General features: G+C 46.5%; 1 protein-coding gene across 2 annotated transcripts in view; it reads right to left on the bottom strand.

Moving 5' to 3' along the window:
- atrnl1a (attractin-like 1a) overlaps positions 1-12,500 on the bottom strand; it is a 222,208-nt gene that overhangs the window by 39,662 nt on the left and 170,046 nt on the right. Inside the window, exon 28 of one of the 2 annotated variants that reach the window (XM_060073933.1) lies at positions 199-294. In XM_060073933.1, coding sequence (XP_059929916.1) covers positions 199-294 — 96 coding nt within the window. The remainder of the gene's footprint in view (positions 1-198; positions 295-12,500) is intronic. The other variant, XM_060073934.1, reaches the window with a different exon arrangement.

Raw genomic sequence — 12,500 nt, 5'->3', positions numbered from 1 at the left:
TGTGTGTGTTTGGGTATGTGCGTGTGTGCGAGTGTCTGTGTGCGTGTGTACGTGTTTGTGTGTGTGTGTGTGTGTGTGTGTGTGTGTGTGTGTGTGTGTGTGTGTGTGTGTGTGCTTGTGTATGTGTGTGTGTGTGTGTTTGTGTGCGCGTGCGGGACTGCGGGACTGTGTGCGTGGGTGTGTACTACTCTCACTGACCTGCAGGAGCTCTTCCTGTTCCCCTCCCACTTCAACCAACATGGAGACGGAGGCAAAGGGCCGGCTGGCCATCTGCTGCCGCTCTCTCATTAGCTGCTGTGGAGACAGAGAGAGAGGTAAATACATATATCCCAACATAACATAAGGTACCACTGCAGCAGAGCACAGCAGCAGTCACACAGCACAGAGAGTTATGCAGAACCATTTTCAAAAGAAAACAAAAATAGACAAACAAATATAGAAATGTATTGATGCGACACAATACCACTTTTAGGATTCATAAAACTCTCATAAGTAATATTATCTGCCGATCAGCATATAAAGCCTCTCAATATTTATTTATATATCAGGAGAAAGGAAAAACCAAGTTTTAATAAAACACTGCTGCTTGGAACACAGTAAACATGAATGTGTGGGGAAAAACATTAAATCGCTGCATTGACAAAACAAGAACGTTCAATAATAAATAAACTGAAGTAAACTGTATGAACATATAATATAAGAAACTCCAATAAATTATTTACTCAAATAAATAAAAGCAGTAAATATATTGGACCTCTGTCCAGTCAGTGTCCAATGCAGTACCACGCCTCTGCCTGCCGCAACTACCGGCAAAATTTCAGAGAATTGTGTCGCCGGAATCGAGACTCGCAAGAACCTATGCTTGAATAGATTTGCAGTGCAGTCCAAAAAGACAGCTTTAAGCCTGTGAACACCCACGCACAGGCTCCCACTGCATCTTAAGCCAATGAACCTAACTAGAAGATGTCACTCAAAATACACAGCATATCGCAAGAAATGCTCCATTTGCTCTAACTTGGTGGGAATGGGAATGTTCTACTTTACGGTAACTCAGTTCGCTGCCGAGTACTTGGACTGTGATACACTAGGAGTTGGGAGACTTTTCATCATGATTTTATAAACTTTTGGGATTAAGTTAATCGGATACTACAGATACGTGGATTTTGAGAAGCAGTAGCAACGTCCTTATGTGAGTAGGATACAAAGATGTAATAGCTTTTAGAGGTGAGTAGGGAATGCATAGGCCTACATTTCATTTAAGATTGGGCTTTGTTTGACTCTAATAGTCAGCAGATAAAGCTTAAGTAGGAAAAACGGAGCTGGTATCACAATCATCTACTATCATTAAATTACCTCAGCTCCATCGAGTGCAAAATAGATCAAGCTCTACCTTAATAACAGGCTGGGACTTATACCAATATACTGGAATTACAAACAGCTTTTTTATCTTTCATTTCAGTCATCCAGAATGGAGCGTGTGTGTTTTTCCTTTGCTTGCTCTTGCATAGCGCTAGTGCTGCAGTGTAATTTCAAAGAAACCTTTCACAATGTACAAACAACCTTTCATTCTAAAAACCTTTCATTCAAAGTGTTTTGTCTTAAATAGAACAAAAGCAAGTCGTGTTTCCAATCAGATGACTAATTGCCACAGCCGTGCCATCTCTTCGAGCACTGCACCAAACCATTATCAATAACCACCCATTATTATAAACACAGAATAAAAAGATACAAATAAGAAGCTGTCCTTTCTGCTGCGGAACGCCGCCTGGCGGGGGGGCTCCGAAGCTCATCTGATCTGCGTCCTGTCAGCCGCGACCAGCCTAGGGTTGATCAAGGGTTGATCTGAAAGCCACAGACACCTCTACAAAGCCCTTACTACTCATATTGTACTATTGTATTTTTTTTTTTACATCACATGGAAGCAGTGTACAGGAGCCCGCTGGCACAGCACTACTATTACAATATTGTTATCTTTATTTTTGAGAACCCTGATATGTTTCTGATCATTATATTATGCAATTGAGTTTGTTTCCTCTATTTGATAATACCATTGACCCTTCATTGGGGGAAAGATAGAAACGGATAGAACTCTGGAAAATGTTGGCCGATGAATAACAAACCGATATATGGGTCGGGACCTCAAATTGGACACGTTATTAAAGGCCCTAGATGAGGAGGATTGATCACATCCCTCTGTCCTCGCGAGGAGGGATCCCTCAGCTGTGTTCCTGATCTAAGTGTGATCCATATGGCCATGTGTAGTTCCTCTGGGCCCGGTGGAGGGCTGAGGGTTCGGGGTCGCCGTAGAATGTGAGGCTGGGAAACTCTTTGAGACTGTAACTGTGCTTAAGGGCTGTGGAAATAAAACTGGACTGGACTCGGCCTTGAGAGCAGAGGACAGAGAGAAAGTGTGATTGGAGACAGAGGTGAGCGGTGTGGTGGGAAAGAATGGAGATATGGAAATTAGAAATCCAGCAAGGGACGAAAGGGCATTATCTTAAAATCTTTCTATCTGCATGTTATCCAGGTCATCATGTGACATCGACAGGAAGAAGTGACGAACAGCAAACACTGTACCGGTCTCATTTGGTCTCGAACTGTCATATTGGTGGATTCGGCCTCTGCCTTTGGATTCACTGGGACAACAGACCGTTAAAAACGGGCTGTGTCATTTTATCGTTTATCGTAGTGTTGGCCATCTCCTGCTATCGTGTCATCAAGAGGGCGCTGAGTTTAGACGGTGAAGATTGTGAACTTTTGACATTGCTTTGGGTCCATTTACGAGAACCGTCAACTGCTACCAACGATGTGTTCATGATCTCTCCCATCCGGTTGGGTGACGGATCCTTCCGAGTCAACCTCAATATTGATCTCAGAAGTGTAAGCGTTGGCCAATACAAAATACACATCCAATCCATTTATTTTCAACAGCATTTTTGAACATTGGAGAGAGGAGGGGACAAGTGAAGGGAGGAGGGGAGGAGTGGTGGTGAGTAGGAGAGTAGGATAGGAGGAGAGGAGGAGAGGAGGAGAGGAGGAGAGGAGGAGAGGTGGGGAGGTGGAGAGGAGGAGAGAAGGAGTGGAGGAAAGGTAGAGAGGAGAGGTGGAGAGGTGGAGAGGAGGAGAGAACGAGAGGAGGAGTGGTGGAGAGGTGGCGAGGAGGAGAGAAGGAGAGGAGGAAAGGCAGAGAGGAGGAGAGGTAGAGAGGCGGAGAGGAGGAGAGAAGGAGTAGAGGAGAGGAGGAGAGGTTGAGAGGAGAGGAGAATAGGTGGAGAGTAGGAGAGGAGGAGAGGTTGAGAGGAGAGGAGAATCTGTGGAGAGTAGGAGAGTAGGAGAGGAGGAGAGGAAGAGAGGTAGAGAAGAGGAGAGGTGGAGAGAAGGAGAGGAGAAGAGGAGGAGAGGTTGAAGAGGTGTGGTGGAGAGAAGCAGTGATGAAAGCCGAGTGGCTAGCAGGCAGACATATGGCAATGGGGGGGACTGGGTGGATGCGCACACAGACACACACACACACAAAAACACACACAACCCCACACGCACACATAACTCTCGCTCCTGGGATCGTAAACAACAACACACATGATAAAGCCCCAACCAATAGAAACCCCAGTGTATTATTTGTATATCCTAAATATTTGAAACTGAGTGAAACATATAATAGCAGAAGTCATGCAGCCTCCGTCCAAACCCGCACTGGGCTTGTTCCGCTCCAGCACGTTCGTGGGGAGGGGACTTTGTTTCTGCGTTCAGCTCGGGGCCAGACCACCTGTTGCATGGAACAGCGAGGAAACAAAGAAGAAGAAACCACTGATGTCTGGGTGATAATGAGCCTAAGCTCTAATCGTCAGTATGTTTCTTGTTGTTCAATGGCAGGAATCCAATCACCAGTTGTAGCCAAACAATCCTCAGGAACAACTGTTGCCGTCAAGATGGTGGGGATTTCGAAACGGATTGCAAACTTTTGCTGGCGTAATCTTTTAAATAAAATATAAAAGGATTTGTTAAAAAATATATTGCACTAAATCATAAAATGACCATGATGTGTCATCATAGATTATAAGGAAAGTCAAAACACAATGCCAAGTGAAAACACTGGCTTCTTCGACTACTATGCTTTAGAATGTTATCCTTTGAACGACCGGAACTATTGTTTTCGGTTTGGCCTGTGTGCTACGATTTGCTATCCTTGATTCCCCCGGGTTTCCAGATTTAACACAAGTTGGCACCCAAACACAACGTTCTGCAGCCATGGTAGCAAGCAAACAAACAGGATCAGCTGAGATTGTACCAGATTCTACACAACCTAAACAGCCTCGTCCACCACTTTCCTAAAAGCTCTATGATCAGAGCTGTGCTAAAAACAATGTTGGAGTTGAATTTGAAATCTGCTTAGAGCCCAGAAAGATTTCAAGATGGATGCCACATGAGCTGGTTTATAATTTGCAAACAATACATAAATTGCATACGTTTACCTTAGCTGATCACCTGAAAGTGTAGGGCTCGTTGCTGCTTGTGTTTGTTCAGGCTCCTGAACCTGGCAACCTGCTTCAGCGAAAGAGTCTGGGGAGGAGGGGGTGGGCGGAGCTACCCTTGAACACTGTGAACTTGGACTGCGGTCGCCAATTTCAAATGCTTGGTGTCAATGTTACATATTTGACCTTGAATTTGTTTAGACGAATTGAGAGACAAAATTTAATCTTGAGGAAAAACTGCATTCAACAAATGTATAATAATTGTGTTGTTCTACAACGTTAATAACAGACTAAATATCAGACGACTCTATGCAAAACCCAATGCACTGAGGTATGACCCCACCAACATACTGTGTCTCTGCGTATTAGCCTGAATGGGCCTTGGCTTGACATTAACTGCTTGTCTGGGCTTTTCCGTTAGCTTGCCACTGGCTGCTGGCGCGCTGGTGTCAGCCCGCGTGAGCGTGAACGAACGCTACACCTGTAGCTACACGGGTGCAGTCAAGCGCCGCCACCGCTACGGCTAGCTCCCGTAACGCGCCGCCAGGCTGCCGGATAATAATAATGTCTTCTCTGGTTAGCTGTCAGCGCCGACGCTAACACGGCTCAGCCAACAGTGTGTGTTTACCGGCGTACCTGCTAGCCTCATGCTGCTGTCACGTTGCATTTGAGAGACGCGCACACGGAGGGTTTGGGGGCGCAGAGAACGACAGGGAGAGGAATAGAGGAGAGAGGGAGGGAGAGGAGAGGAGAGAATCCCTATATGGCGTCGCGCCGGGGGCGCACGTTCCATAAAAATAAATGTGAAGCACACTGCCAGAAAGGCATCGCATCGCTGTGAGTGTAAAACACAGCGTGGAGATCACTCTCTCCCCTGTCACATTCACATTCACTCTGTGTGGTGCGTCGTTTGTGTATCTGTGTGTGAATGCTGTGTATGTGTATGTGTGTGCATAGTGGTAAAGGTAAGAATTGTTTGTTTGTGTGCGTTTGTGTGTGTGAGTGGGTGAGATGTTGTGTTGGGGGTTAAACGTGTATGTGTGAGTTTGTGTGCATGTGGGTTGCTTCCTCATAAATCCAACAAGACATTTGGATTATGACTGATGTTTATAAAAGGTGTGAGTTATGGTCATCAGACACTGCCGGGTTTTAGATAGCTGTGCATGGGTATGGGTGTGCATGTGAATGAGAGTGCCCGGACACGCTGGGTATTGTCTGTTCAGAGTCCCCTCGGACAAGTCCTTGAATGGGCTACAAGGGCGAGGTGGTGGCCATCTTTTTCGTTGGCCTGTAAATCGGCCATAAAACGCCTAATTAACTCTGTTGTGCCATAAACAACCAGGGCTAGGCTGGACCCCACCAACTGGTTGGCTAGAAAGAGAGGGGGTGAGAGAGAGAAACAGAGAGACAGCAGGAGAGGGAGAGAGAGAGAGAGAGAGGAGAGAGGTAGAGAGAAAAGAGTGATAGGGGAGAGAGAGAAGGAGACAGATATTTATGTGTGTAGGCTGGAGTATTTCATTTTTGAATAATATATGCAAACATGCAAACGCATCCGTCTGCCAACGGTCCTTGACGGTAGGTGGATCCATACGGTCTCCTCTGTAAGGGCTGCTGTTACCCTGAGGGCCCCACCCTCTTCAGATATCTGACACTCGACATCAGGACGTCTGTCGCGCTCGCTTCTGTGCTCAGCTTCCCTCGACAACATCCTCTGTTAAAGGCAGCAGCGACTTGTACCCAAAAGCACCAAAAAAACTCGGTGGGTTCTGAGGGATTTGTGGTAGTTTGCACGAGGCCAAGAGCGGATAGTAATGCAGCCAAACAATTAATCCATCCTGGGGTCCCTCGGTCCGTCTGTCCGTCCGTCCATTTACCCGTTCCTTTCTGTCTGCCCAGCTGGTCGGACAGAGAGTCCTGCGGACAGAGCAGCCCGGGGGGTGCGGGAGAATTAATTCTGCAACAATGTCGCCAATTACATGGCACATTATGCTTCTCAGGTCGCAGCGCTGTCAGAAGACCACCTGCACAGCTGCAGAGGGAGGGGCGGCTGGCCGGTTGGTACTGGAGGAGGACGGGGGGGAAACCGGGGGTCTAACAACAACACAGGTGGTAAAGAAAAGAGAAGAACGCCCTCAAATAGATGTGCATGCATTGTCTATGTGTAAATGTGCATATTAACAATTCTCTCTGAATACGTAGAGACAAATAAGAGGTGAGGAAACCATGTCAGCCCTTCAGGGTTTCTACCCACCATATGTTCTGACATCGGGCCAAAAAATGAAAAATTTATTAAAAGAAAATACACATCGATCGTTTTCTTTTGACACACTATAGTAGCATAAGGACAGAGAGAGCTCAGTAGGGACATCCCCTCTCACACGCAGATTTGAATACAAATCTAAAAGAACATTTCCTACAGCCTGAGCTAAATCACAAGTCCATTAGAGACGGAGCTCTCCTCAGGTCTCTGCTACACAGCCCCCACCCCCCTCCCCCCCTCCCCCCCTCCCCCCCTCCCCCCCGGCCCCCCAGCCCCCCAGCCCCCCATGGGCCAGGGGATGGAGGCTCTCACTGCAGCCTCAGCTCCCGTGTTGTTGTCCATCTGCAGCCTAACTGGACGGCCTCATCGATGCCACAGACAGCTGCCGCCTCGGCCCTGATTAATGTATTAATCAGCCATGGGGTAGGAACTATAAACATAGACACACGCACAAACACACACACACGCAAGCACAGAAACGCACACATGCACGAATGTACGCGAACGCACACACACACGCACCACACAAAAAAACACACACACACACACACACATGCACGCACGCAAGCACGAACGCACGAACGCACACACACATACACGCATGCAAGCAAGCACACAAACATACACAAATGTCAGGCCGACTAATGTATGTCCTCACCAAGGCTAGGGATCCACATTTTCTAAATAGTGGTTTAGTTCAAATGTTTAGTTTAAATGTTTTATCACATGGAACAATGACAGTGTTTGGACTGTGGCCCGTAAAACTGTTACCAGAGATCCCTCCTCCTTTACTTGGGAATGAGGTCTTAGAAATGAGCTCTGGCCAACAAAGGGGATATTGGTTTAGCAAAGGGAAATCTGAAGTCTGAAGCGCTTGCAGCATCAGGAAAACCTATTTCTGGGAAGAGGGTGACGTACAAACATTACATTTTGTGAGCCATTAATTTTATAGCTCTTGGAAGTAAAACTATGTGAAATGGATTGGTGTCATGAATCATTTGCTTTCTGATCTTGAGATCATAACAACCATACAGAACAAAGATATTGCCTTCAACAAAGAAGAAAAAGAAATCAAAACAATAAACAGTTCAGTCATTGTTAACAACAGTTTATGTACGGCTCTCTTACCATGTAGACAGTGCCTAATGTGTGCAATCACACACACACTCTCACACACACACACAGACACACACATACTAACAAACACTAGGCGCACACGCACACACACACACACACGCAGGCACGCACAAACAAACACACACAGACACACACCCATACACACACACACACGCATGCACACACAGACACACCCGCCCAGGCATATCCATCCCTGATCGGTATTGATACATATTCAATGATCCCCTCATTATGTGCCTGTTGAAGCCTGGCTTAGTGAATAGAGACAGATAGGATTTGAAGTCTGGCTTCTTGGCGTCAAAATATTACCGTCACTATCGAACTGGTTGGGAATGAATAAAACCAAAGATGTGCATCCATAGAGACCACCTGTCTGATTGTTATGGGCAAAGACAGACAAAGGCACAAATAGAAACACAAATACACACACACGGCAAAACACACACACACACACACAGACACACACACACACACACACACACGCACACACACGCACACACACACACACACACACACACACACACACACACACACACACACACACACACACACACACACAACATACACAGAGGTAGGAACACATGCAGATAAACACACACACACCTTTTGTTTGAATGTTGGGTGGGGGCGCTTGAGTCTCCCCTTCAGAAATGATAACAAATGTAATTTCCGACATGTTTGCCTCCGTCTCAGACAGCATGTGTCCCGGTCGGGCGGCTGCAGGGACACAGCAGCGGGAACAAGGGGCCCAAGATGTGAGCCTCCGATAAGGCCCCGTGCCTCAGGCCAGAACCCCAATAACATCCATGGCAACAATCACAAATATTATTACAATACAAATCACGGAGAAACCTTCCAACGGTGTCTGTAGGCCAGAAAACCATGGTTTTGGGAGTCATGCAAACAAATAACTAAAGCCTTGTGTAAAGCCTGTGGTTTATTTTACCGAAATCCTGTGAATTTAGCAATCTGCAGGAGGGATGGAGCCGAAGAATGGCTACATGTAGTTAATTGAACTGTAGCTGCAGCCAAAGTTAATTCAGGATAACTACATCCCTCAATCCCCCACACATCAGTCACTATCTCACACATCATACGATGCTGTCAGACCAGACCATTTCCAAATCTACTCAGTCAATCAAGTTCCCCTGGCATTATTGACGAGGGAGATAGTGCTAGTGGTTACAGCACATTTACAGCCCCATCATCCAGTCTCTCAAGGTGTCATTGGGATTTTACCGCAGCCCTCCTCATCCCCTTCTCATCCTGGGCTCCTCCGGCGCCCCCGAGCAGCTTCTTCTGACCACAAATTAGAAGAATAAATCACAACGGTGTCGAAGCGCGAGCACAATAAACTCCTTTAAATGTAAACTAGTCTCTCCCGGTGGAGCTAATAATGAATGCAGTATAACTGGGCTTTTGTTTCAATTATGCTCTTTCCGCTGGTCAGGGACAGTGTGGAGGCGACTTGAGAAGACGAGGAGTCATTTATTGACCTGTAGAAAGTGGGGGCCCCGCGTTATACCCTCTGAAAGCCGGGCCCCGCTCTTCCCACGTCTGACAAGATCTGTCTGCACAAGTGCTCTAATAAGCAGAACTCGGGGCCAAACCAATCGCTGTGGCTCTTCAGCGGAATAAATCCTCATTGATTCACAGTGCTAATTAGGGAGCGACAGAGAGACAGAGACAAAGAGCGCAGGAGAGTGAGAGAAAATGGATTATAGATTGCTAGATCTTGTAGCGCTGAACAGTAAAAAGGTCTTGGACGTACCACTTTGTATTGTGAAACAGCGGGAACAATTCAGTGCTAACTGCAGATTAACATGAACTATTTAACTGTGTGTATGTGTGTATGTGTGTGTGTGTGTGTGTGTGTGTGTGTGTGTGTGTGTGTGTGTGTGTGTGTGTGTGAGAGAGTGAGATAGTGGTAGAAGATAACAGCATAATAAAACAAAAGAAATCACACATTCAGAAAATCCGAGAGAGAGAGAGAGAGAGAGAGAGAGAGAGAGAGAGAGAGAGAGAGAGAGAGAGAGAGAGAGAGAGAGAGAGAGAGAGAGAGAGAGAGAGAGAGAGAGAGAGAGAAACAGAGAGACAGCAGGAGAGGGAGAGACAGACAGACAGACAGACAGACAGACAGACAGACAGACAGACAGACAGACAGACAGACAGACAGACAGACAGACAGACAGACAGACAGACAGACAGACAGACAGACAGACCCATGAAGACCAAAACAAGAGAATAAGTCAATTGTCAAGTGAATAGAAGAGAGACGGGGCAGCAGACAGACATTGAGTAAAAAAGAAAAAGACATGAAGTAAAACTATTTGATTCAAAAGACAATAACAGTCTCTGCTCAGGGTTCTGCAGAAATTCAGAAAAAAACTGCTGAAGCTGTGAGAAAACTCTTGTTCTCCTTCAGTTCACCGTGTTCCTCAGACCGCCTGACTCCGTGCTGCTGGAGTCACACAGGAGACCGACCGATGGCCGTAGAAAACAAAGGAAAGAGGGTGTAAGAGAGACTTAAAGAAAGATGGATCAATGTACAAAAGAAAGACAGGCAGAGCGAGAGAAAGAGGGAAGTAAAAGCGGTGCCATTAAAATATGTCATCTATTACTGTTATCGAGCAGCCATCCCAATTCATGGAAGAATAAAAACCAGATGCAAAACAACATCCCTGTTTGTGTGTGTGTGTGAGTCTGTGTGTGTGTGTGTGTGTGTGTGTGTGTGTGTGTGTGTGTGTGTGTGTGTGTGTGTGTGTGTGTGTGTGTGTGTGTGTGTGTGTGTATGTGTGTGTGTGTGTGTGTGTGTGTGTGTGTGTGTGTGTGTGTGTGTGTGTGTGTGTGTGTGTGTGTGTGTGTGTGTGTGCGTGTGTTTGTGTGTGTGAGGGCGTGTGTGTACATACGTACGTGTATGTGTGTGCATATGTGATTGTGTGTGCATAAACTGTTATAATTCCCTCGTAATCAAGGGCCAAACAATTAAATAGTAATGATTAATGATAATACGCATCCATCATCCCCACCTGCATGCATAATCAATGAGCGTGACCTCACTCGTCCCATCATTCTGTCAACCAATGAAACGTCTCCACTGAAAAGGCTAGCCACCTGACCTGCTCTGTGTCCAATCAGATCGGAGAGATTGGGCAGAGACATCCTGGGTCGACAGACAAGGTTAAATTAGTTTTTAAATGTAAGGTCGAGAATGACTTATGAGTGATTTTAATATTGATTGAGTGTGTGTGTGTGTGTGTGTGTGTGTGTGTGTGTGTGTGTGTGTGTGTGTGTGTGTGTGTGTGTGTGTGTGTGTGTGTGTGTGTGTGTGTGTGTGTGTGTGTGTGTGTGTGTGTGTGTGTGTGTGTGTGCGTGCGTGCGTGCGTGCGTGTGTGTGTGCATCAATGTGTTTTTGACATAGTGGACAATGGCCCACACACAGGCAGTGGCTTTGATAATGGGATCATTACATGTTCACAGCATATAGTTAATGCGAGGAGATGTTTAATCACCCCCGGTCTAATGCTCTGTCACCATTCATTTGGGAGCCGTGTGATAAAGAGCTCCATGAGTCAAGGGGGAAGGGAGAAGAAGGCAGGGGGGGTGGTTGCGTGGCGGGCTTGGGGAGCGGGGGGCAGGATGGGGCTTGGTGGAGGGGAATGCAGGGCTCGTTAAAGGGCAGTGATCGTAAATAGTTTGGCTGGTGAGGACCGGGGAGTAGGGACGGCAAGATTCAAGATCGGTGCACCAGCATCAAAATTCACGACGCTATAGCCCTGATTAAGAATGCGTGCACTCGCGATACATTTTCTTTATCTTTGCGTCGATGAAATCTGATTTATTCACATATAAATTATTAGTAGAGGCCCTATGCCTTTATTATTTAGAAAAGTGACCAATAATTTGTGACTACTAATTTGATATTTAAATTGATTCCTCCTCTCTAAAGTGTTTCTCAAGCGCACACTCTCATCTCCATTTTGGTCACGACCGGGGGTGGGGTGGGAGGTGGGGGGGTCTGTCACAATGGAGATCAACATGGAGGAGGCGGAGCCACACATTCCACCCAATACCTACAGATAAAGATTGCTGACACTTCTTAAGAGAGACAGACGATTTAAGAACACTTTTTGTCAGGGCTTCTAATAATTCTTCACTCTCCACTTCTTAGGTAGGGTACCTCAGCCCAAGTAGGAAACTATTCGCCAAGAAACAAATCCCTGTTCTGTACGTCAAAGTAAGATGAAAGAGAGCTGAATCATCGAGCAAAGAGCTGGAATAACAGCTAGCCGTGCAGATAGCTGGACGTCTTGCGCCACTGACTCGTACATCATGGTGAGGGGACACGGCCCTGATGACAAGTGGGTTCTGCCAAACCACGTTTTACAGACCTCAGTGTTCAACAGGGCACCCACAAGGACGGATCCAGCGGCTTTACTCCGGGACGGGTGCTGTGAGAAGAACATCGAGACAAGAACTGGTACTGGCCGGAGTGGGTGCGGAGAAGGACATGTGCGACGCATTGCCCACACAGTAAATCTGGCCTCACAAAAGACAGAGCTTCTGGTGTGAGGGAGGCAGGTGGTAACTTTATTTCAAAGAATCCCAAAAGCAACTGAAGTCCCACGTGAAAC

The sequence above is a fragment of the Gadus macrocephalus genome, chromosome 15 (genome assembly GCF_031168955.1).
Source record: "Gadus macrocephalus chromosome 15, ASM3116895v1".
Classification (NCBI taxonomy): domain Eukaryota; kingdom Metazoa; phylum Chordata; class Actinopteri; order Gadiformes; family Gadidae; genus Gadus; species Gadus macrocephalus.
This window is presented reverse-complemented; position numbering and strand designations above follow the sequence as displayed.